General features: G+C 37.6%; 1 protein-coding gene across 10 annotated transcripts in view; it reads right to left on the bottom strand.

Moving 5' to 3' along the window:
• Window positions 1-23267, bottom strand: part of CEP170 (centrosomal protein 170) — a 125744-nt gene that overhangs the window by 87463 nt on the left and 15014 nt on the right. For all 10 annotated transcript variants that reach the window (XM_081791851.1, XM_081791853.1, XM_081791850.1 and 7 more), the window contains exon 2: window positions 3807-3952. In XM_081791851.1, the coding sequence (XP_081647977.1) occupies window positions 3807-3911 (105 nt within the window). In that variant the 5' untranslated portion in view covers window positions 3912-3952. The remainder of the gene's footprint in view (window positions 1-3806; window positions 3953-23267) is intronic.

Genomic DNA, 23267 nt, shown 5'->3' with positions numbered 1-23267 from the left:
GCCCGAGGTGCCCATTTTCCTCTTGTAACAAAATTATAGCCAGCTTAACAGATGTGAAGTGGTAACTCACTGAGGTTCTGATCTGCATTTCTTAATGATGAACGATGTCGAGCATCTTCTTTTCACGTGTTTATTGAGCATTATTGTATCTTCTTCTAAGAAATGACCAGTAAAGTCTTTCACTCATTTTTTAAGTTGGCTGCTTTCTGTTGTTGAGTTGTAAGAATTCTTCATATACTCCGGATATTAAATCTTTATAAGATATATAGTTTTGCAAATATTTTCTCCCATTCTGCCAGTTGTCTTTTCACTCTCTTGGCAATATCCTTATATACACAAGTTTTTAATTTTAATGAAGCCTAATTTACCTTTTTCTTTTGTTGCTGGTGCTATGGTGTCATACCTAAGATTCCACTGCCATATTCAAGGTCATGATGACGTATCCCTATGTTTTCTTCTGTGAGTTTTATGGCTTTATCTCTTATATTTAGGTCATTGATCCATTTTGAGTTAATTTTTACATGTGGTATGCAGCAAGGGTCCAACTTCATTCTTTTGTATGTGGAAATCCAGCTGTCCCAAGCTTCCTCTGCCATAGTCATTCTTAGCTCCACTGAATAAACTTAACAGCCTTCTAAAAACTCAATTGCCATCGTAATGGTGTCCTAGGAGTACCATAACAAACTAGGTGCCTAGGTGGCTTAAAACAACACAAGTTAATTCTCTCATAGCCTGGACTCTAAAAGTCTAAAATCAGGGGTGCCTGGGTGGTTCAGCTGGTTAAGCATCCGACCTTGGCTCAGGTCATGATCTCACGGTTTGTGAGATTGAGCCCTGCACTGAGCTCTCTGCTGTCAGCACAGAGCCTCCTTCAGATCCTCTGTCCCCCTCTCTGCCCCTTCCCCACTTGCTCGCTCTCTCATCTCAAAAATAAACATTTAAAAAATTAAAAATAAATAAATAAATAAAAGTCTAAAGTCAAGGTGTTGGTAGGGCCATACTTCTTCTAACACTTCTAGGGGAGGATCTTATTTTTCCTTGCCTCTTCCAGCTTCTGGTAGACTCAGGTGTTCCTTGGATTCTGGTAGCATAACTCTAATCTCTGTTTCTATCTTTACATAGCTATTTTCCTTTTGTGTCTGTCTTTTCCTTTCCTTATAAGGATACGAGGTCATACTGGATTAGAGTCTACCCTAATGACTTTATCTTAACTTGGTTATATCCCCAAAGACTCTATTTCCAAATAAGGTCACATTCATAGGTATGGAAGTTTAGGACTTTAATATACCTTTTTGAGGGGACACAACTCAAACCACAACAGCTACAGATACATAGGGGTTTATTTCTGGACTCTCTATTCTATTCCACTTGTCTATATGTCTACCTTTATAAAAGCCAGTGACGCTAGCTTTATAATAAGTTTTGAAATCTTCTTCAAGATTTTACCGTTTTACTACTTTTTTTTTATTTTGCCAGACTTTGCAAATCTTAGCCAAACTCTTCAGAAACAAAACATCTTCTATCATCAGTCTTTATAATGGGCCACACTTCCCTGCTTCTTTACAAGACTGTGATTTTTTATTGCATGCCAGACACCATAGATTTTGCCTTTTGAGGGTGTTAAATATTTCTGTGTTCCTATACATATTCTTGAACTTTGTTATGGGACACAGTTAAATTACTTGAAAAGAGTGTGACCCTTTTGGGTACTGTTTTTAAGATTTAGATGAGGCTAGAACTCAGTCTATGGTAAACGACTCCCCACTACTGAGGGGGTAGAGATCAATGCCCTGTGTGTGACTCATAAGGTTTTCCAGTCTGGCTGTTAAGACAGGCACCATTCCTGACCCTATTAGTGTCCCACACTGTTAACTCTAATCCTTTTGAGTGTTTTTTCCCCACTGCCTTTGGTTAGTTTCCTCACTTGTATGTGATCAGTACTCAACCTCATACTCAGGGATTACCTCTGCAAAGTTCCTTCTCTGTGTAACTCTTTCCACTCTGATACTGTGTCCTGTGAACTGGAACCCACCTTGGTCTCCTTGGACTCACAGCTTTCTCTGCCCACCTCACTTACTGTCAGACAACTTCCATTTGTTATACATAGTCCAGGAAAACTATGACCTTGTCAGTCACGACTCTTCATATTCCTTATCTCAATGTAGGAAGCTCCGGAACAACCATTCCCACATTTCTTGGCTGGTTGATAGAGATGCCACATAGAAGGCACCACTTCCATTCTCTGATAAATGAGCTCCCCCTATCTGAACCTAAGATATGGCCCAGTTCCAGGAGGCCTTTATCCAAACAGAATCACCACTGCCTTTTTCTCAGTTGCCACTCTCAACACTCCATCTCACTGAGAAGCAGATCTCTGTATTATTCTATTTCTCGCAGTGAGTTTGTTTGATATGAATATGCAACTTACTCATATGCTATACTTACATACTGCATTTATATACCAAAGTAACATAGCTGTATGGTGGCTTTACTTTTATTGCTTCAAACTATAAAGTAAGTTCCCTAATTTTAAAATAAACATGTATACAAACACATGCAAGTTTGATTTTTCTAGGGAAAATGCAGGGTTTCTCAATCTCAGCACTGCAGACATTCGGGGCCACATACTTCCTTGCAGTGTGTGTTGGGGTGGGGGGAGTGGGGAAAGTATGCTGTACATTGTAGGATGCTTAGCAGCACACTTGGCTTCTTGGTCTCTACCTACTAAATGTCAATAGCAACCACCTCCAACCTCCCATCACTTGTAACAATCAAAATGTCTCTAGATATTGTCAAATGTCCTTTGGGCAGGGGAAGACAGGATTGCCCCAGTTAAGAACCAATGGGCTAACAGAATAAACATTTCTATTCTAAGTATTTGCTTAAGGCTTTTAACAAAAAAAAAAAAAAAAAAAAAAAAAAAAAAAAAAGGAGGAAGAATAAGAGGATAAGACTTTATTCAAAAGTACCAGGACTTATTGGGGTGCCTGGGTGGCTCAGTCGGTTAAGCGTCCGACTTCAGCTCAGGTCATAATCTTGCAGTTTGTGGATTTGAGCCCTGTGTCGGGCTCTGTGTTGACAGTTCAGGCTGCTCCAGATTCTGTGTCTCCCTCTCTCTGCCCCTCCCCTACTTGTGCTCTGTCTCTCTCTGTCTCTCAAAAATAAATAAATGTTTAAAAAAAAAAAAAGTACCAGGACTTATTAAAATAACCAAATTCTCAAAACTCTGGAGATCAATTCTTTTGCTAATTACTTTACTCAAAGATATCTTCAAAGTATGTTTTAAAAGTAACTCCTTTATACATAATGCAGTAAATACTAACAATCTTTAATTATGCTCAAACTACTGAAAGGTATCTCAGTGAACATCTCTAAAAGAAACAGAGAAACTACTTTCAGTGTTGTTGAAACATCTGTGATTAAAATTCAGTTTTACTTCATGCTATGCTAATTTTATGAATTATTTACAAGTCTTATTTTTGAAGTATATAATGTGAAACTTCTTACTTAAGAATAAACTCTACTCTGAGCTCTCACTTTTGAAAATACATTCCCCAAGACTTACAACTTATTTTTAGAGGATTCAAGAGGGAAAAAATGAATTAAACTGATAGGTGGAGCTAAAAGAGGAAGGGTCAGAAAGTTCAAACCCATATAGTGTTGTTTTCCAATGGAACAGAAAAACATTTTATACCAGTCCCAGGTTCTGAGTGGACACATTTTATACACAGTCCCAGGTTCTGAGTGGACACATTTTATACCAGTCCCGGGTTTTGAGCGGAGGCACAAAAGTTTGATGCAATTACCTGCAACATGAGCTCACAGTCATCTCTTCCAACAAAAATCATTTCTCGTGGCAGCCTGTGGCGAGTGCCTCCACTGCTCACCAAAAACCAGGATGTTAAGCTCATTTTCTGCTTAGCTTCTAAGTCTTCGGCAAAGCTACGTCATCCTGCAGAGATATTCAAGAAAAACATACATTCAGATATTTAGCTTTGGTATCGATTCACCAAACCCTTCAAGCAGGCCTAAGAATAGAACTTGGTTCTTCATCTGCTCCTACTGTAAGTAAACAGACCATCCAGAGGCCCTCAGACATGGCACATCTACCAAATTCTCGTTAGTAATTTAAGTCCACAGACTCCGTGAAGAGTTCAATTAAGAAGACAGACAAAGGGTGCCTGGGTGGCTCAGTCGGTTGAGTGTCTGAGCTCAATCACGGGTTTGTGGGTTCGAACGCTCCATTGGGCTCTCGGAGCCCAGCCCAGAGCCTGCTTCGGATTCGGTGTCTCCCTTGCTCTCTGCCCCTCCCCCACTCATGCATGCCTGCACGTGCGCACTTTCTCTCTCAAAATTAAACAAACATTAAAATAAATTTTTTTAAAAGAAAGACATTATGCAATTAAGTAGTCAAGTAATAAACATTTATCATACTCCTGAAAGGCTCTGAGCACAGCTTATAATAAAGGTCTAATCCTCAAGTAAATGATCACCTTATTATCACGTTAACCTTAGTAAACACTAGGAGCATTATACACTTAAATGTCTAACTTATGACTTGAGAAAGAAAGACTAAGTTAATTTGAATACATCTGAGATCTAATTAAGAACAATAAAAACTAAAGAAATTGCTCTTAGTCAACTAAGTGTAACCACCAAAAGAACTTTCAGAAAGATGCAATTTCAATTTCTCTCCTCACATGTACTTCACTTTCTTAGTACATTTTTCTACAGCACCAATTCTTAGGCTTTTGTTCTCTTAAAAAAAAAAAAAAACAAACAAAAACCCAAAGAGCATTTTGTTTATGTGGATTATATATATTAATATTTACCATATAAAAACAATGAAACCTGAGCAACTAAAATTTATTAATTCATTTATAATAAATTAACATTTTAATGAAAAATCTTTTTCATTAAAAAAATCTTTTTAATGTCTAGCATAATAGATTTTTGCATTTGCTCTGCATTCAATCTGTTGTCAGCACACTGTTGAACTTGAAATATTTAAAGGCCTGACTTCATTCAGATAGTTAGAAAAGGGAAATGTAATTTAATAGTCTTCTCAAATAACTGTAGTGTTAATTTTGATATTAATATCAAAACTTCAATAATGGTAGTTTCTTGAAATTTATTTGTAATATGAAATCTTAACACTTTTATAGTGTGTTATGTAAATACCCATCTTCAGCTCTGAAGGGATCTTGGGAACACTGTCCCTGAGTTACACAGTCTCCCAAAGGTTAACATGTTCACTTTATTATTAAAACATCACATCTGCTAACTTTATCACCCATCTCACCTTCTCAGAAAAGTCAAGTACTGGGTACCTGTGAGGCTCATGGTGGCAGAACCAAGGTTTCTAAAATTCTAATTTTCTCTTGAAAGCTCAAATCTTATTGGCAAAAAACTACTACCAATTCTTTTCTTTGGAGGTGACAGGCTTACTTTGTTTGCCAAACACTCAAGTGTACAAAACCATTAATCTGTCAGTCGTTGTTTCAAGTAACAAGGTGGTCCATGAAACAAGCCTGTAGTGCAGTTCACAACTCAAACAACGGCACAAATGCTTTTCCTTGAGACAACCATGGTACTTTGGAATTCAATATAAGTGTTTTACATGTGCTTCCAATTACTTCTACAGAATATTAAAAAGATGTGACTTCCATTTTTACCACTTGATCAAGGACATTTAAAAAAAATTTTTTTTAGTGTTTATTATTTTTTTATTTTTTATTTTTTTTTTAATTTTTTTTTAACGTTTATTTATTTTTGAGACAGGGAGAGACAGAGCATGAACGGGGGAGGGTCAGAGAGAGAGGGAGACACAGAATCTGAAACAGGCTCCAGGCTCTGAGCTGTCAGCACAGAGCCTGACGCGGGGCTCGAACTCACAGAGTGCGAGATCGTGACCTGAGCCGAAGTCGGCCGCTTAACCGACTGAGCCACCCAGGTGCCCCTTTAGTGTTTATTATTTTTGAGAGACAGAGAGAGACAGAGTGCAAGCAGGGGAGGGGCAGAGAGAAAGGGAGACACAGAATCTGAAGCAGCCTCCAGGCTCCGAGCTGTCAGCACAGAGCCGGAAACAGGGCTCGAACTCACAGACCATGAGATCATGACCTGAGCTGAAGTCAGCTGCTTAACTGACTGAGCCACCCAGGTGCCCCTATCAAAGGCATTCTTAAGTGAAACTGGTTTTTTCTCCTCCCTTAACTGCACGTGCATGGCGGTAAATTACTGTTAGTATAATTTGGTGCTAATACCTAGATCTCTGCTAGAAGCCAGCAGCTTTACCCACCACTCTTTTTATACTAGCAACTCAAATGTCAATACAATATAAAAGGCCAATTATGTTTGATATTATTTTTAAAATAGCTTTGACCTCATGACCTTTGAAATGGTTTCAGGAACTCCCAGAGGCCTGTGGATTGAGCTTTGAGAACTACTATCCTAGAGAACATGGTGATGTCATTTAGAACCTAAATCTTGGAGTCAGACTAACAGATCAAGAATCTGACTCTTGGTTCCAACACTTGACCTTGGGCAAGTTATTCATCTCATGTCCCTTAGTTTCCTCTTCTGTAAAACAGTGATAATAATAGTATCTACTCAACAGTTTTTTCTTTTTTTTTAAATTTTTTTTTTTTAACGTTTATTTATTTTTGAAACAGAGAGAGACAGAGCATGAACGGGGGAGGGGCAGAGAGAGAGGGAGACACAGAACTGGAAGCAGGCTCCAGGCTCTGAGCCATCAGCCCAGAGCCCGACTCGGGGCTCGAACTCAAGGACCGCGAGATCGTGACCTGAGCCGAAGTCGGACGCTTAACCGACTGAGCCACCCAGGCGCCCCTCAACAGTTTTTTCTTATGAAACTACTACTTGCAAATATTTTTTCCATGAAATGGCATATTGTTACAATTTAATTAGAAGCAAACTACAGTGAAATGAAACATTCTGCAATAAGAAATATATCTATACATTAAAACAAAATCCTATAAAATGTAAAACTTCATGTGAAGGTAAACATCCCATATATTATAAATTTATCAACATATACACGAAACAATGGGTTTCACCAAAACAGGCAAAGAGCCTTCTGTAAAGCTGAAAGAATCAAGCCTTACTCCACTTTCAGCTTATCCCTTGATATGGTCAATTTATGTGGATTTTTAATCTTCCATCCACTTAACTCCATGTTGGAGATGTGGTTGGTTTTTCATCCATCCACTCTCTGACAAACAGGCATTTAGCACTGCATATGTACTTCCTGGCCAAGTCAACAGAGAATCAAAAAAAATTTACCCAAGAAAACCCCTCCAATCTAAATACAGCATATAAGTGGCACACACACCAGAGCCAAACATGGGCAACGGGAACAATATAACACTTTCAAAATCAAAGTTTTACATAAGCATTATTCATATGCTACAAAAACACTGTTTTAGGTATTTAGATAATATCAAACACAATTACATCATATACAAATACATAATACATGTATTGTATTGTAGGATACAATACAATATACAACAATAATTACAGTTGACCCTTGAAAACCATGAGATTGAACTGAATGGATCCACTCATATGTGAATTTTTTGATAAATACAGTACTGTAAGCATATTTTCTCTTCCTTATGATTTTCTTAATATTATTTTATCTAGCTTTTTTTTTAAGTAATCTGTACACCCAACATGAGACTCAACCTCACAACTCTGAGATCAACAGTCACATGTTCTACCAACTGAACCAGCCAGGCACCCCTCTAGCTTGATTGTAAGAATACAATATATGATACCTGTGACATGAAAATATATATATTAATAATTTATCTTATTGATAAGGCTTCTGGTCAACAATAGGCTATTAATAGCTACATTTGGAGGGAGTTAAAAGTTGTAAATGGACTTCTGGGGTGCCTGGACGGCTCAGTCGGTTAAGCATCCAACTCTTGATTTCAGCTCAGGTTATGATCTCAAGGTTTGTGAGTTGCAGCCTCAGGTAGGGCTCTGTGCTAACAGCGTGGAGCCCTCTGGGGATTCTTTCTCTATCCCTCTCTCTCTGCCCCTCCCCCACTCTCTCTCTCAAAATAAATAAAGAAGCTCTAAAAAAAAAAAAAAGTTATACATGGACTTGGCTGTGCAGGGGTTGGCACTCCTAGTCTGTGCGTTGTCCAAGGATCAACTGTACATAACTACATAAAATAATATAAAAATAATGGCTTTTAATATATTTTGTTTTGACTTTCAATGACACTTGAAAGGTACCTAAAAGAATACACACTTTCTGAAAAACAAAAATAAACATAATCCTCAAGATGAGGGGTATTTATCCATTGGCAGTGGCGCAATGGCCTCGAGTCTTCTAGCTTCTCAACAATGGGTGGGAATGAGATATTACAAAGAGCTACTGGGCCTTTCAATTTTTACACAGGGCTCTCTCCTTCAATAACACAGCTTTCTCAGTGGCCCTTCAATTCCAATGATCTTTTACTACTCACAGAGTAATACTGACACTTAACACATGGATAAAACTGAAACCTGGTTGAGAGCTTCCTCAATGACCAAGAAATAGGTTTCAGCTCAGATTCCTCAAAAGGGAGGGGGAAAGAAGACTTTGGGTTTGATAATATGTTCAAGGTCTTGACCAGATGTGACAGCAGTTACATTTCTCTGTAGAGTTTCTGGATGAGCCAAAAAAACATGTGTTTTGGAGTAGACTTTTTTTTTTTTTTTTTTAATTTGCATCCAAATTAGTTAGCATATAGCGAAACAATGATTTCAGGAGTAGATTCCTTAATGCCCTTTACCCATTTAGCCCATTCTCTCTCCCACAACCCCTCCAGCAGCCCTCAGTTGTTCTCCATATTTATGTCTCTTCTGTTTTGTCCCCCTCCCTGTTTTTATATTATTTTTGTTTCCCTTTCCTTACGTTCATCTGTTTTTGTCTCTTAAAGTCCTCATATGTGAAGTCATATGATTTTTGTCTTTCTCTGACTAATTTCACTTAGCAGAATACCCTCCAGTTCCATCCACGTAGTTGCAAATGGCAAGATTTCATTCTTTTTGATTGCCGAGTAATACTCCATTGTATATATACCACATTTTCTTTATCCATTCATCCATTGATGGACATCTGGGCTCTTTCCATACATTGGCTATTGTTGATAGTGCTGCTATAAACATGTGGGTGCATGTGTCCCTTCGAAACAGCACACCTGTATCCCTTGGATAAATACCTAGTAGTGCAATTGCTGGGTCTTAGGGTAGTTGTATTTTTTAGTTTTTTGAGGAACCTCCATACCGTTTTCCAGAGTGGCTGCACCAGCTTGCATTGCCACCAACAATGCAAAAGAGCTCCTCTTTCTCCGCATCCTCGCCAACATCTCTCGTTGTCTGAATTGTTAATGTTAGCTATTCTGACAGGTGTAAGGTGGTATCTCATTGTTGTTTTGATTTGTATTTCCCTGATGATGAGTGCTGTGGAGCATTATTTCATGTGTTGGTTGGCCACCTCAATATCCTCCTTGGACAAGTGTCTATTCATGTCTTTCGCCCATTTCTTCACTGGATTATTTGTTTTTTGGGTGTTGAGTTTGATAAGTTCTTTATAGATTTTGGATACTAACCCTTTATCTGATACGTCATTTGCAAATATCTTCTCCAATTCCATTGGTTGCCTTTTAGTTTTGCTGATTGTTTCCTTCGCTGTGCAGAAGCTTTTTATTTTGATGAGGTCCCAGTAGTTCATTTTTGCTTTTGTTTCCCTTGCCTCTGGAGACGTGTTGAGTAAGAAGTTGCTGCAGGCAAGATCAAAGAGGTTTTTGTCTGCTTTCTCCTTGAGGATTTTGATGGCTTCCTGTCTTACATTGAGGTCTTTCATCCATTTTGAGTTTATTTTTGTGTATGGTGTAAGAAAGTGGTCCAGGTTCATTCTTCTGCATGTCGCTGTCCAATTTTCCCAGCACCACTTGCTGAAGAGACTGTCTTTATTCCATTGGATATTCTTTCCTGCTTTGTCAAAGATTAGTTGGCCATACGTTTGTGGGTCCATTTCTGGGTTCTCTACTCTGTTTCATTGATGGAGTAGACTTTTTGAGTTAAAACCCTAGTCCCTCATGTTTTCTAGGTGACTCAAAAAAAAAAAAAAAAAAAAACCCAAAATGACAAAAAAAAAAAAGTAACAACAAACGTTTCTGAACTTCAGACAAAGGAAAAAAACCAAAGTGACAATATCTAAAGAGAAAATGAGACACAGAAATAGTATCTGATAACACTTGGCATATGAGAGGCACTCAAGTAATGTTCATTTCCTTTTCTCCCTCTCCTCTTAATCTTTTCTGCCAAATAATACCCTAAAGTCATAACTTATGACTGGAACAATATCAACCAACCAATCCACATTTATGGAGTATATTCTATGTCAACATCCTAAAAGTATTCCCTTAAAGGAATATTTTAGAATAAAAATTAGGACAACATAATGTGGCTTATGGCTTACCCATAAAATTAAAAATGCTATAGTCTTTATTTCATACATATTTCAATTTTAGATAAGTAAATTTAATAGATCAATGATTAAAATTCTTACAACACTTTCTCAAAGCATGAATAGTTTTCATTGGGATCAAAAGTCTGAATAGTATACAGGATTGCTGACTTTTTTAAAAAAAGTTTTTATGTTTGTTTATTTTTGTGTGAGAGAGAGGAGGACAGAGCACAGCAGGGGAAGGGCAGAGAGAGTGGGAGACACAGATTCCGAAGCAGGCTCCAGGATCCGAGCTGTCAGCAGAGCCTGACATGGGTCTTGAGCTCATAAGGTAGGAGATCATGACCTGAGCCAAAGTTGGATGCTTAACTGAACTGACTGAACCATCCAGGCGCCCCAATCACTGACTGTTTTGAAGACTGGAGCCCCAGGCCCTCTTACACAAATTCTACCACAAACTATAACCTTTGTCCTGTGACTGCAACTCTTCCAATGAGAGGTGGGTATAATTTCCCACAGCATAATTCTGGGTTCTGACTCATGACTTGTTTGGGCCAATAGGATGGTTAGTAGATCTGAGGCAAGTAGAGGCTCAAATGTGCTTGGTCAGTTGGCTTGCCCTCCTGAATCTCTGCAATCACTAAAAAACCAACATGCCCTGGCTGGCCTATTGGTTCAAAATGAATGAGAAACATGTGGAACAGACATGGGCCTCATGTACAACTTGAAGTCAGGCGCTCATATATCATCCAATCTCCAGCTGAACAACAGTACGTGAGCAAAAAATAAAAATGATTGTTGTTTGAAGTCACTGAGAAATGTGGGCTGACTTGTTTCACCAATGAGTATAATGCACACTGAGTATAATTCACTAAAATACAGTATCTTTTAGTAAGTACATTCACAGTCTAATGCACTCACTTGAATAGTTTTTGAATTAATATACCAATGAGGTTTTTGTTTTAGTTGTCTCTTTATTCCCAATTTACTCTTTTCTTGATAATATTTATTTGTATAATGAGACATAAGGCTGCTATATATTACAGAACTAAAAATTATAGGTAAAGCTCTTAGCTTATTGTAACAAAGACCCCAACAACTGGAAAATCGTACAATGGAAGAAAATGCAATCTCACTTTTTGGAGGGGGGTGGGGAGCCAACATCATTAGTTTACTATTTTCCTCTCTGGAACAGTTCAGATTCCAATAGAAGAATCCTGCAATATTCCCCAATAAACACAATGTAAACAGTAAACACCCTGCTGATCTTGTAGGAACTAAACGAAATGGTTTAGGTGGTTTCACTGTTCAATCTGCAGTTTCTATGTATTCGTCTCCTTGGTTAAGCATAGCACTTCTACCTTGGTAAGAAATTCTATAAAAGCTACTTAGGAATACCACAAAAAATGGAGGAATAGGAAGCTCCACGAATCCATTCCTCCACCTAAACAACTATTGAACTCCTAAGAACCATCTGAAGTAACTCTTTTGGGGCTCTGATGTCTAGCTTGAAGAGGCTGCTAAACTTCAGTATTTCGCATGGTAGCAGGTGCCATCCCATTTCCCATTCCAAAAGCTGCAAGAAGTCACCTGTGGACAGCCTCTTGCATTTCTGGTGTGGCTCACCGGAACCAGGATACATAATAAAGACTTTGTCATCCAAACACTGGATTGTGCGCTCTGGCTGCTGATTGCTGCTTTTTATCACTTAGCCTTTGTGCTGACCATCACTGCTGCTTCAACTCTTATGAGCTGAAGCATCTTTCAAGGAAATAGCCAGTGTGTGCATGTTGCTTCGTTTTCTTTCCCCTTTTGGGAGTCAGGTATTTCAGGAAATCCTTATCAGGTCACTGGATGACCACAGAGATGACAGAACATAACTTTAGTGACCACACACAACAAGGAATACACAAAAGTTTGGAAAAGTAACAGTTGGCTTCAGCCCTCAACAAGAAAGATTCAGCAATCTCAAAGGAGTGTGATAATTAAATTGCCACATTTACCACAATATAATACTTCAACTGTCCAGTTCAGTTTTCAAATTATACATATAGAGCAGCAACAGGAAAGCTCACTTGCCGGGGGTTAAAAATGGACAGAAACCGCCCCTGAGAAGCCCGGATGTTCTAATTATTAGTCAAAGATATTAAATCAACAGTCTCAAATGTATAAAATAACAAAGAACTAAGGGAAATCTTAAAATGACCTATGAGAAAACCAAGAGCATAACAGACAAATGACAGAAAATGAAAAAAATCACTAGAGAAGTTTGACAGATTTGAGCAGAAAGAAGAAATATGATCAGCAAATCTGAAGATAAGACAATTTGTGAGAATTAGAAAGGAAAAAATGAAGTAATAACATAAACAGAGCCTGAAGGATCTGTAGGGTATCATCAAATATACCAACATATACATTACAGGAGTCCCAGAAAAGGAGTCCCAAAAAAGGGGAAGAAATAGGGGCAAAAAACTTCCTAAGCCCGAGGAAAGATATAGATCTACACATCCAAGAAGCTCAACAAACTCCAAGCAGGATAAACTCACACAGGTCCACACTCAGTTATACTCAAACTGTCAAAACTGAAAGAAAAAGACAATTTTGAAAACATCAAAAAAAAGACACTTGTCATGTACAATGAATCCCTAATAAGATTAAGAGCTGATTTCTCATAAGCCGTGGAGGCGAGAAAGCAGTGGGATGGCGTTATTTGTAAAGTCTGGAGGGAAAAGACCGTCAACAAAGAATTCTGCATCTGGTAAAACTATCTTTTAAGAATGAAATCACAATTAAGATATTTCCAGTTAAAAAAAAAAGCTGATGGAGTTCATTACTAGTAGACTGGCCTACAAAAAATGCAAAAGAGAGACTTACAGGCTAAAACAAAAAGACATTAGACAGTAACTAGCAACCCTAAGAAAAATCAGCCGTAACACAGGTAAAATAACTACACAAATAAGTATAAATCCAGGATGACCATACTTTTGATATGATTTGTAACTTTTCTCTTTTTCCAATATGATTTAACAGATACATAAAACAATAATTATAAAGCTATGTCAATAGGAATAGAATATATAAAAATTTAATCTGTTACAATTATAAAATAAAAGGGGAGAGATGGAGATGTATAGAAGCAAAGTGTGGTATACTCTTGAGATTAAGGTGGTATCATTGAGATTAGGTTATTACAAATTTAAGGTACTGTTTGTAATCCTCAAGGTAACCACTAAGAAAATAAGTAAATAAACATATAGGAAAGGAAAGAAGGGAATCAAAATGGCATGTTAGCAAAAAATCAACTAAATACAAAAAGCAGGCAGGGTGGTGAAATTGAGAAACAAAAATAGAGAATACAAAATATAGAGAATATAAAAAATAATCAGGTAAGTGACGAGGTAAATCCTTCAGAAATCACATAAAATGTAAATGTTCTGGGGTGTGTGGGTGGCTCAGTTGGTTGAGTGTCCAACTCTTTATTTCAGCTCAGGTGTTTATCTCAGGGTCATGAGTTCAAGCCCCACACTGGGCTCCATGCTGGTCATGAAGTCTACTTAAAAAAAAAAAAAAAAAAAAAAAAGTAAATGTATTAAATTCTCCTATTAAAAGGAAGAAAAAGACAGATCAGCTAAATAACAGGATCTGTCTATATAATGTCCACGAAAGGTTCTGTACATACGAGGACACAAAAAGTTTAAATGGATGAAAAAAGATATTCCATGCAATTCGTAATCCCCTCCCAAACGTGTAAGTGGCTATATTAGCATCAGAAAAAAAATACACTTTAAAACAAAAAAGATTACAAGAGACAAAGGAGGACATTACATAATTACAAGAACTTAAATAAAGCAAGACATATAAATGTAAACATATATGCACTTAACAACAGACCTCCAAAAGATATGAAGCAAAAATAAACAGAATTAAAAGAAAAAAAATAGACAGCTGAACAATAATAGTCAGAAACTTCAATACCCCACTTTCATCAATAAAACAAAAACAAGTAGATAGAAGCTCAATAAATAGAAGACTTGACAAGACCATCAACCAACTTGACCTAACAGACATACATGCAATGCTCAATTCTTCACAGCAGAATCACATCCCTTTCAAGCGCACAAAGCACACTCTCCAGGAGAGCCCATTATGTTAGGCCTAAAGCAAAACTTAAGCATATTTTAAAAGAATGAAATCTTGCAAAACAACTTTTCCAATCACAATGGAAGGAAATTAAAATCAGTAACAGAAGGAAAACAGGAATATTCTCAATAGGTAGAAATTAAACAACACACTCTTAAACAACTGGTAAAAGGAGTAATCATGAGAGAATGGAAAAACACACTGAGACAAGTAAAGACAAGAACACAACAGGAGTTCCTGGGTGGCTCGGTCAGTTAAGCGTCTGACTTCGGCTCAGGTCATGATCTCGTGGTTCGTGAGTTCGAGCCCTGAGGCCTGCATCAGGCTCAGTGATGACAGCTCAGAGCCTGGAGCCTACTTCACATTCTGTGTGTCCCTCTCTCTCTGGCCCTCCCCACCTCACACTCTGTCTCTTTCCTCCTCAAAAATAATAAACATAAGAAAATTAAAAAAAAAAAAAGACAACACAACATACTAAAACTTACTAGACAGAGCAAAAGCAGTGCTAAGAGGGAAATTTGCAGCTGTGAATGCATACATTAAAAAAGAAATATCTCCAACTAATAACCTGTTAAACTGTTAATAACCTGTTATTCTTTTTTTTTTTAATTTTTTTTTAATGTTTATTTATTTTTGAGACAGAGAGAGACAGAGCATGAATGGGGGAGGGTCAGAGAGAGGGAGACACAGAATCTGAAACAGGCTCCAGGCTCCGAGCTGTCAGCACAGAGCCCGACGCGGGGCTCGAACTCACGGACCGCAAGATCATGACCTGAGCCGAAGTCGGCCGCTTAACCAAGACTGAGCCACCCAGGCGCCCCAATAACCTGTTATTCTTAATACCTTAAGGAATGAGAAAAGAGCAAACTAAACACAAGCTAGCTGAAGGAAGAAAATAATAAAAAATAAAGATAAATAATAGTATAAAGAACAACAGAAAAGTCAGTAAGAACAAAAGCTGTTTCTTTGAAAGAGCAACAAATGAAAAGTCTGGCTAGAGAGAAGACTCAAATCACTAAAATGAGAAGTAAAAATGGTGACATTACTGACTTTAGAGAAACAAAAAAGGGCTGTAAGAGAATATTATAAAGCACTGTAAGCTAAAAAAAACCTGGATAACCTGAACAAAATGGACAAATTCTTGGAAACATACCACCAAACCAGATTGAGTCATGAAGACACAGAAAAATGGAATAGATTTATTGTAAGGAGAATGAATCAGTAATTAAAACATTCCAACAAAAAACAGTCAAGGACCAGATGTCTTCACTGGTGAATTCTACCTAACATTTAAAATGGAATTAACACCAATCCTTTTCAAACTCTTCCAAAACACTGAAAAGGAGGGAAGATGTCCTAATTCATTCTATGAAATCAGCATTACCTGATACCAAAGATAAATATAAAAATTACGAGAGAATTACAGACCACTATCTTATATTGATACAATACTCTTTAACAAAATACTACCAAACTCAATTCAGTATCATGTTAAAAGGACTACACACCACAGCAATGTGGAAGTTGTTCCTGAATTAAAAGGATGGCTCAACATAGGAAAACGCATCAATGTGATAGACCATATTAGTAGGATAGGGAAAAAAACCTCACATGATCATCTCAATTGATGCACAAAGAAGCATTTGACAAAATTCAAAACTTTTCTGATTAAAAAAAAAAAAAAAACACTCAAACTAGGGAAAAAAAGGCTCATGATAAAGGCCAAATATGAAAATCCCAGGGCTAACATCAGACTCAATAATGAACAACTGAAACCTGCACCCCTAAAACTGGAAACAAGGGGCACCTGGGTGGCTCAGTCAGTTGAGCATCTGACTTCAGCTCAGGTCATTATCTCACAGCTGATGAGTTCAAGCCCTGCGTCAGGCTCTGTGCTGACAGCTCGGAGCCTGGAGCCTGCTTCGGATTCTGTGTCTCCCTCTCTCTCTGCCCCTCCCCTGCTCATGCTCTGCCTCTGTCTCTCTCAAAAAAAAAAAAAAAAAAAAAAAAAAATTTGGAAACAAGACAAGAATGAGTGCTTTCATCATTTCTATTTAATATGGTACTGGAAATCCTAGCCATAGTAATTAGGTATGAAGAGAAATTAAAGGCATCAAAATTGGAATGGAAGAAGTGAAATCATCTTTATCCAAAGATGACATGATTTTATATGTAAAAAACTTAAGATTATTACCCCCCTCCAAAAAAAGGTCCAACAACCGTTTACGGCAAGAAATGAAACAGAAAAGTTGCAGGATCTAAATCCAGTCAAATGCACTTCTACTTACTACCAATGAACATGAATATGTTACTGGGGAAGGCAGTCTTTGCAACAAACAGTGCTGGGAAAACTAGATATTCACATGCAAAAGAATGAGGTTGGCTACTTACCTAACCATCTGTGAAATTAACTCAAAATGGATCACAGATCTAAACCTATACAAAATTCTAACAAGAAAAAAAAAAAAGGGAGGAAATTTGCACAACCCTTGCATTTGGTAATGGTATCTTAAAGATGACACCAGATCACAGGCAACGAAAGAAAAAAAGAGATAAATCAAACGTTATAACAATTCAAAGCTTTTGTGTATCAAAGGACCCTATCAAAACAGTGAAAAGAAGGGAAGAAAATGTATGCAAATTATTTATCTGATAAGGGATTAATATCCAGACTACTAACATGAGAAACGCAGATCAAAACCACAATAACATACCACTTCACGCTCATTAGAATGTGTGTGATCCATTATTATAAAAAATGAAAATAACAAGTGTTGACGAGGGCATGGAGAAACTTGAACACTTGTGCACTGCTGGTGGGGCTGTAACAAGGTGTAGCTGCTGTGGTTTTTCAAAAAGCTGAACATCCAGCAGTTCCACTCCTGGGTGTTTAGTTCTCAAAACAACTAAAAAGTATGGAGTAACAGATACTTGCACACCAGTGTTCACTGCAGCATTATTCACAGTAGGTAACAAATGTAAACAACCTAAGTGTCCACCAGCAATGAGTAAACGAAATATGATCTGTACATTCAATGATTATTGCATCATAAAAAGAAATGAAATTCTAACACATGTTACAACATGAAAGAACTCTGAACACATTATGCTACGTGAAATAAGCCAGACCCAAAAGGGCAAATATTGTATGATCCACTTTTATGAGGTACCTAAAACGGACAAATTCATTCGGACAGAAAGGAGAATGGCTGGGAAGAAAGAGAGTTACTGTTTAACAGGCAGAGAGTTTTTGTTTAGTATGGTGATGAAAATGTTCTAGAAATAGTGGTATCAGTTACACATTGTGAATGCACATACATAATACACATTTTATACATAATACACATTGTGCAATTAATGTCACTGAATGGTGCACCTAAAAAATGATATATTTTACATTATGTATGTTTTACCACAATTAAAAAAAATGTAATTGGAAAAAAATCCACTCAAGCCCTCTCTCTGCTTTGATTACTCTGTTTTTAAATTGGAGACCTAGTGAAGGGTTATTTGTTTAGTTTTCTATTTCTTTTTGCCTACTATTTTTTTAGCAGTACTATTTGCTACCTAGTATAATACAAGAATTTAACTTAATGAGAAATATAAAAGCCTACAAGACTGGCCCCTAAAGCTACTAGTAATGTTTCAGGGATTAGACCATATGGTGTATGCTGACCCATTAACCATGAAACATATAATTAACATAGATAGGTATGGCTTAGGTTTAGATTAAAAAGCTAAACAAATTCAGGGTCCGAGGAGTTTTATACATAATTATGAAAAATCAACAAAACACTAAATATGTATGTATATTCTGGATATGAGAAACACGTAAGAGATTTAATTACAAGCAGTAAAAATTCCAGGAAATTTCACTTAAGAATTATAAACATGAAAGCCTATTAATGAGGGGTGCCTGGGTGGCTCAGTCAGTTAAGCGTCCGACTTCAGCTCAGGTCACGATCTCACGGTCCCTGAGTTCGAGCCCTGCGTCGGGCTCTGGGCCGAGAGCCTGCTTCCGGTTCTGTGTCTCCCTCTCTCTCTGCCCCTCCCCCGTTCATGCTCTGTCTCTCTCTGTCTCAAAAATAAATAAACGTTAAAAAATTTTTTTTAAAAAGAAAGCCTATTAATGAAAAATAGATACAATCTGCTTCATTTAAAATGATTAACAAAATGAAAACGCAACTCAAATCTCTTCCATCACCCTTACCAGCAATCCTCACGAACACTGTAACAATTATCAAAGCCTAGAGCCTTAGAAATGCAAACTAGACATGATACAAAGTTACATTAGTCTCTATCTTCTGTGCTTAATTGTAGCATTCAAGAAATCTCAGTGTGTGACAATGTACAAAGTAGATGCCTTTCTGTAAGTCTATTCCCATAGCAGAGTAAGCCATTCTTTCCTCTGTAGCCCTACAATACTTTTCAAACATCTCTTATGCTGTTATTTAAACTATAATTTATAGCATTAATGATACTGTACTATGATATGATAATGTCTCTAGTAGATTATCTCTTGAAAACAAGAAAAATCTACCTTTTTCCATCACCAGTTCCTTCAGTAAATATTTATTGAGAAACATACGAAATCCGGGCACTTTGGGTATTTAGGTTGCACAAAGACAAAACAAAAACGGTAGCATTCCACAAGGAACTCAGTCCCCGGGGAATGCTGGTTAGTAGATACCACGAGAGAGGTAAGTCTAAAGTAATGCTTGAGCAAACAGGAGGTTGTCATTACCCTGGACGGGGATGGTGACACTGGGCGTGGTATTCTTCCAAGTCAGTGCAGAGCTGAACTACAGTCATGTTTCTTTACCTCTGTATCCCCAGAGCCCGGCCCACTGTTTCACCTCTAGTTAGAGTGTCTGACAAGCTATTTAAAAAAAAATTTTTTTTAATGTTTATTCATTTCTGAAAGAGAGAGAGAGAGAGAGACAGAGCACAAGCAGGGGTGGGGCGGAGAGAGAGAGGGACACAGAATCTGAAGCAGGCTCCAGGCTCCGAGCTGTCAGCACAGAGCCCGACGTAGGGCTCGAAACCACGGACCACGAGATCATGATCTGAGCTGAAGTCAGATGGTTAAGCGACTGAGCCACCCAGGCGCCCCTGACAAGCTATTTTTAATGAGTGAATGAGTAGTTCTGAAGCTGTGGCAAATCTTCTTGAGGTGGTAACATGGAGATGTCCAGGGACAGAAGGTGAGAAATTAATCATTTAACATTAGTTAGTACTAATGTAACATTAGTACAATCAAAGTCATGAAACCGTAGTTTCCGCCCCTGCCTTCAGGTGCCTCCTGCATACTCTTCATCTCCTTGTCACACAGGTTTCTTTCCAGCAGCAACTGGACAAAAGCTTAAAGCCCTGATCTTTGGAGGTCAGAATCACAGTCTGGTTTCCATGATCCTGATAGCTATTACTGGCTTTAAAAACGGACTCTCCTGTTAGATTCTAGCTCATTTCAGAAACAAATGTACTAAAAATCTAATATTTAAGGTTTAAATTTAAAAAAAAAACTGCAGATGTTCAGAACACACAGCTTCAACTACACTTCTAAGTTTCAACCTTCCAGATATTTTACTGCTTTTGTTTATTTATATTGAAACATGTTGCTTCCAGTCACTTAAAACTGAGGACTAATGGCAGGAATCCGAGTGCTATTAATTACTGGAATTCTGTGAGACAGACCACACTGTACTGGATATGTAATAACACTACAACAGAACTATGAAATAACACAGAACATAACCCATGGCAAAGAGCAGTTTAACTCAGATGACTGAAAAGCTATTCTATAAATGATCATCAGTGTATGTAATTATTGGAGCTAAAACACATGTTAAGGGCAGTCTATCCTTATGCTTCTGGCAATCGGCTCGCTGATTCATCACCAGATGGCTTTAGAGTATGAACTTCCTCCTACCCCACAAGTCCTGCTATTGCAGAGTAAGAAATAACTGGGGTAGCATTAAGACTATTGGGGAGCCTGGGTGGCTCAGTCGGCTGAGCATCCAACTTCAGCTCAGGTCATGATCTCACAGCTTGTGAGTTCGAGCCCCATGTCAGGCTCTGTGCTGTGACAGCTCAGAGCCTGGAGCCTGCTTCGGATTCTGTGTCTCCTTGTCTCTCTGCCCCTCCCCCACTTGTGCTCTGTCTCTCAAAAATAAATAAATGGAAAAAAAAAAAACTATTAATCTACACAGCTAAAAATGCTTTCCTCCAATGCATCCAATTCTTATTTCAATAAAATATTATCTACTGATGAATCCAAGTGACAACTTTTCTTCTGGTATCAGGAGGCATCAAAGGGTGACAAAGACCTTCATGGGCCTGGCCCAGTTTTGTTCAAGCTCTGTTTCCTGAATGAATACATAACAGGGAGAAAGAAAATAGGATTTTCATAACAAAATAAGTGAAAACTTAAAGGGAAAGAAAGCAATAAATTTCACTTCCTGAAATTGTCATTTAAACCAGCAGTAAAACTAAGGTATTTACCCAAAGGATACAAAGGTATTGAAGGGATATATAAATGCACCTTGATGTTTATAGCAGCACTGGCAACAATAGTCAAATTATGGAAAAGAGCCCAAATGTCCATCGACTGATACCTGGATAAAGATCTGTATGTATACACACAATGGAATATTACTTAGCCATAGAAAAGAATGAAATCTTGACATTTGCAATGATGTGCACAGAGCTGGTGAGTAGTATGCGAAGTGAAAGAAGTCAGAAAAAGATAAATACCATATGATTTCACTCGTAAGTGGAATTTAAGATACAAAACAGATGAACATAGAGGGGAAAAAAAGAGAGAGGCAAACTAGGAAAAAGACTCTTAACGATAGAGAACAAACTGAGGGATGCTGGAGGGAGGTGAGTGGGGAATGGGTTAGATGGGTGATGGGTATGAGAGAGGACACTTGTGATGAGCACTGAGTATTGTATGTATCACTAAATTCCACACCTGAAACTGACATTACACTGTGTGTTAACTAAATGGAATTACAAAAAAAAAATAAGCAGTAAAGTGAACTAAGCCGCTGCATTAACCGCCATACAGGCTTTTAGAAAAAAAAATTTTTTTAATTAAGATTTTATTTGTTTAAAGCAGTTAAAGGTTCACAGCAAAATTCAGGGAGAAGGTACAGAGATGTCCCAGTACCCCCAGCCCTTACAAATGCAAAGCCTCCCCCATCATCGATATCCTTCACCAGAGTGATTATTTTTCACAACTGCTGAACTTACACTGACACATCATTATCATCCAAAGTCCATAGTTTACATTACAGTTCACTCTTGGTGTTGTTCATTTTATGGAACTAGACAAATGTTTGATGACATAGTGATGGATATATCACTATGGTATCATGGAGTATTTTCATTGCCCTAAAAATCCTATGCTCTGCCTAGTCATCTCTTCCCTGCAACCCCTGAACTTCTTATTGTTGCCACAGTTTTGCCTTTTCCTGAATGTCATATAATTGGAATCATACATAGCATGTAGCCTTTTCAGATTGGCTTCTTTCGCTTACTAATATGCATTCTGGGCTCCTCTATGTCTTTTCATGACTTCATACCTCATTTCTGCTGAACACTATTCCACTGTCTCGATGGACCACAGTTTATGTATATACATCCACTTGCTCAAGGACATCTGGGTTGCTTCCAAGTTTTAGCAATTATAAATCAAGCTTCTATTAATACCATATCTTATGCCATCATACCAGGTACCCAAAAGATAACTGAATAAATTTTAAGCAAATGTATGAATCCAAAATTCATATTTTACATTTTCCCCCTAAATCCCTAGTGGAAAATATCCTTAACATTAAAGTGTCTGCCTTCTGGGATGCATATCAGCTGAAGACTCAGGATCAAATAAGGTGTAGGTATGACTGATCATATGTTATAAAATCAAATAGACCTAGTTATCTGTAATCTTTTAGTTATAATAGGTATCATTTATAGACCATGTACCATATACCATTTTAAGAACTTCATTCATATACATACACTCATATAATTTAATTACAAAAATTATGTAAGTTCTAGAAATTGGACATAAACATTATGTACCAATCATACATGAGGACACCATTTTATAGAACACTCTAAAATGAATTAATCTGGTTTTTTTTTTTCATTCACAAGTATTTAAGTACTAAGCACTAAAGGTAACGGGGTGATGATCAACATAGAAAAAGTTCCTTCTCTCATCAAAGCAAAAACAAAAATAGACAAACGAGAGCTAAGTGAGTAAGACCACTTTAGTGACCATGAGAAGACAGGAACATGAAAAGACAAACAGCATGATGTTAACAGTTTTAGGGTGTTGGGTGTTTAGGCTGGATGGTCTAGGCCAACATCTCTGAGAAAGTGACATGTTAAAAACTTCAGCTCTGCTGTATAATTAACTTGACCTGGAACAGATGATGAAAAATAAACTCTTGGGAAAAATTTTTTCTTTTAAAGCTCCACCCCCATTTGAAACGTACAGTTAATCCAAAACAATAAATCCACAGCTGTGCTTTTTTTGGGTAATTACCAAGATACTTGCTCTATACTCATGTGAACAAACTTGGTACTGGGAAAATGTCTGTTTTCATGTACTCCTGCTTACTTTGAAATG

This window comes from Panthera onca, chromosome F1 (genome assembly GCF_046562875.1).
Source record: "Panthera onca isolate mPanOnc1 chromosome F1, mPanOnc1 haplotype 2, whole genome shotgun sequence".
NCBI lineage: Eukaryota > Metazoa > Chordata > Mammalia > Carnivora > Felidae > Panthera > Panthera onca.
This window is presented reverse-complemented; position numbering and strand designations above follow the sequence as displayed.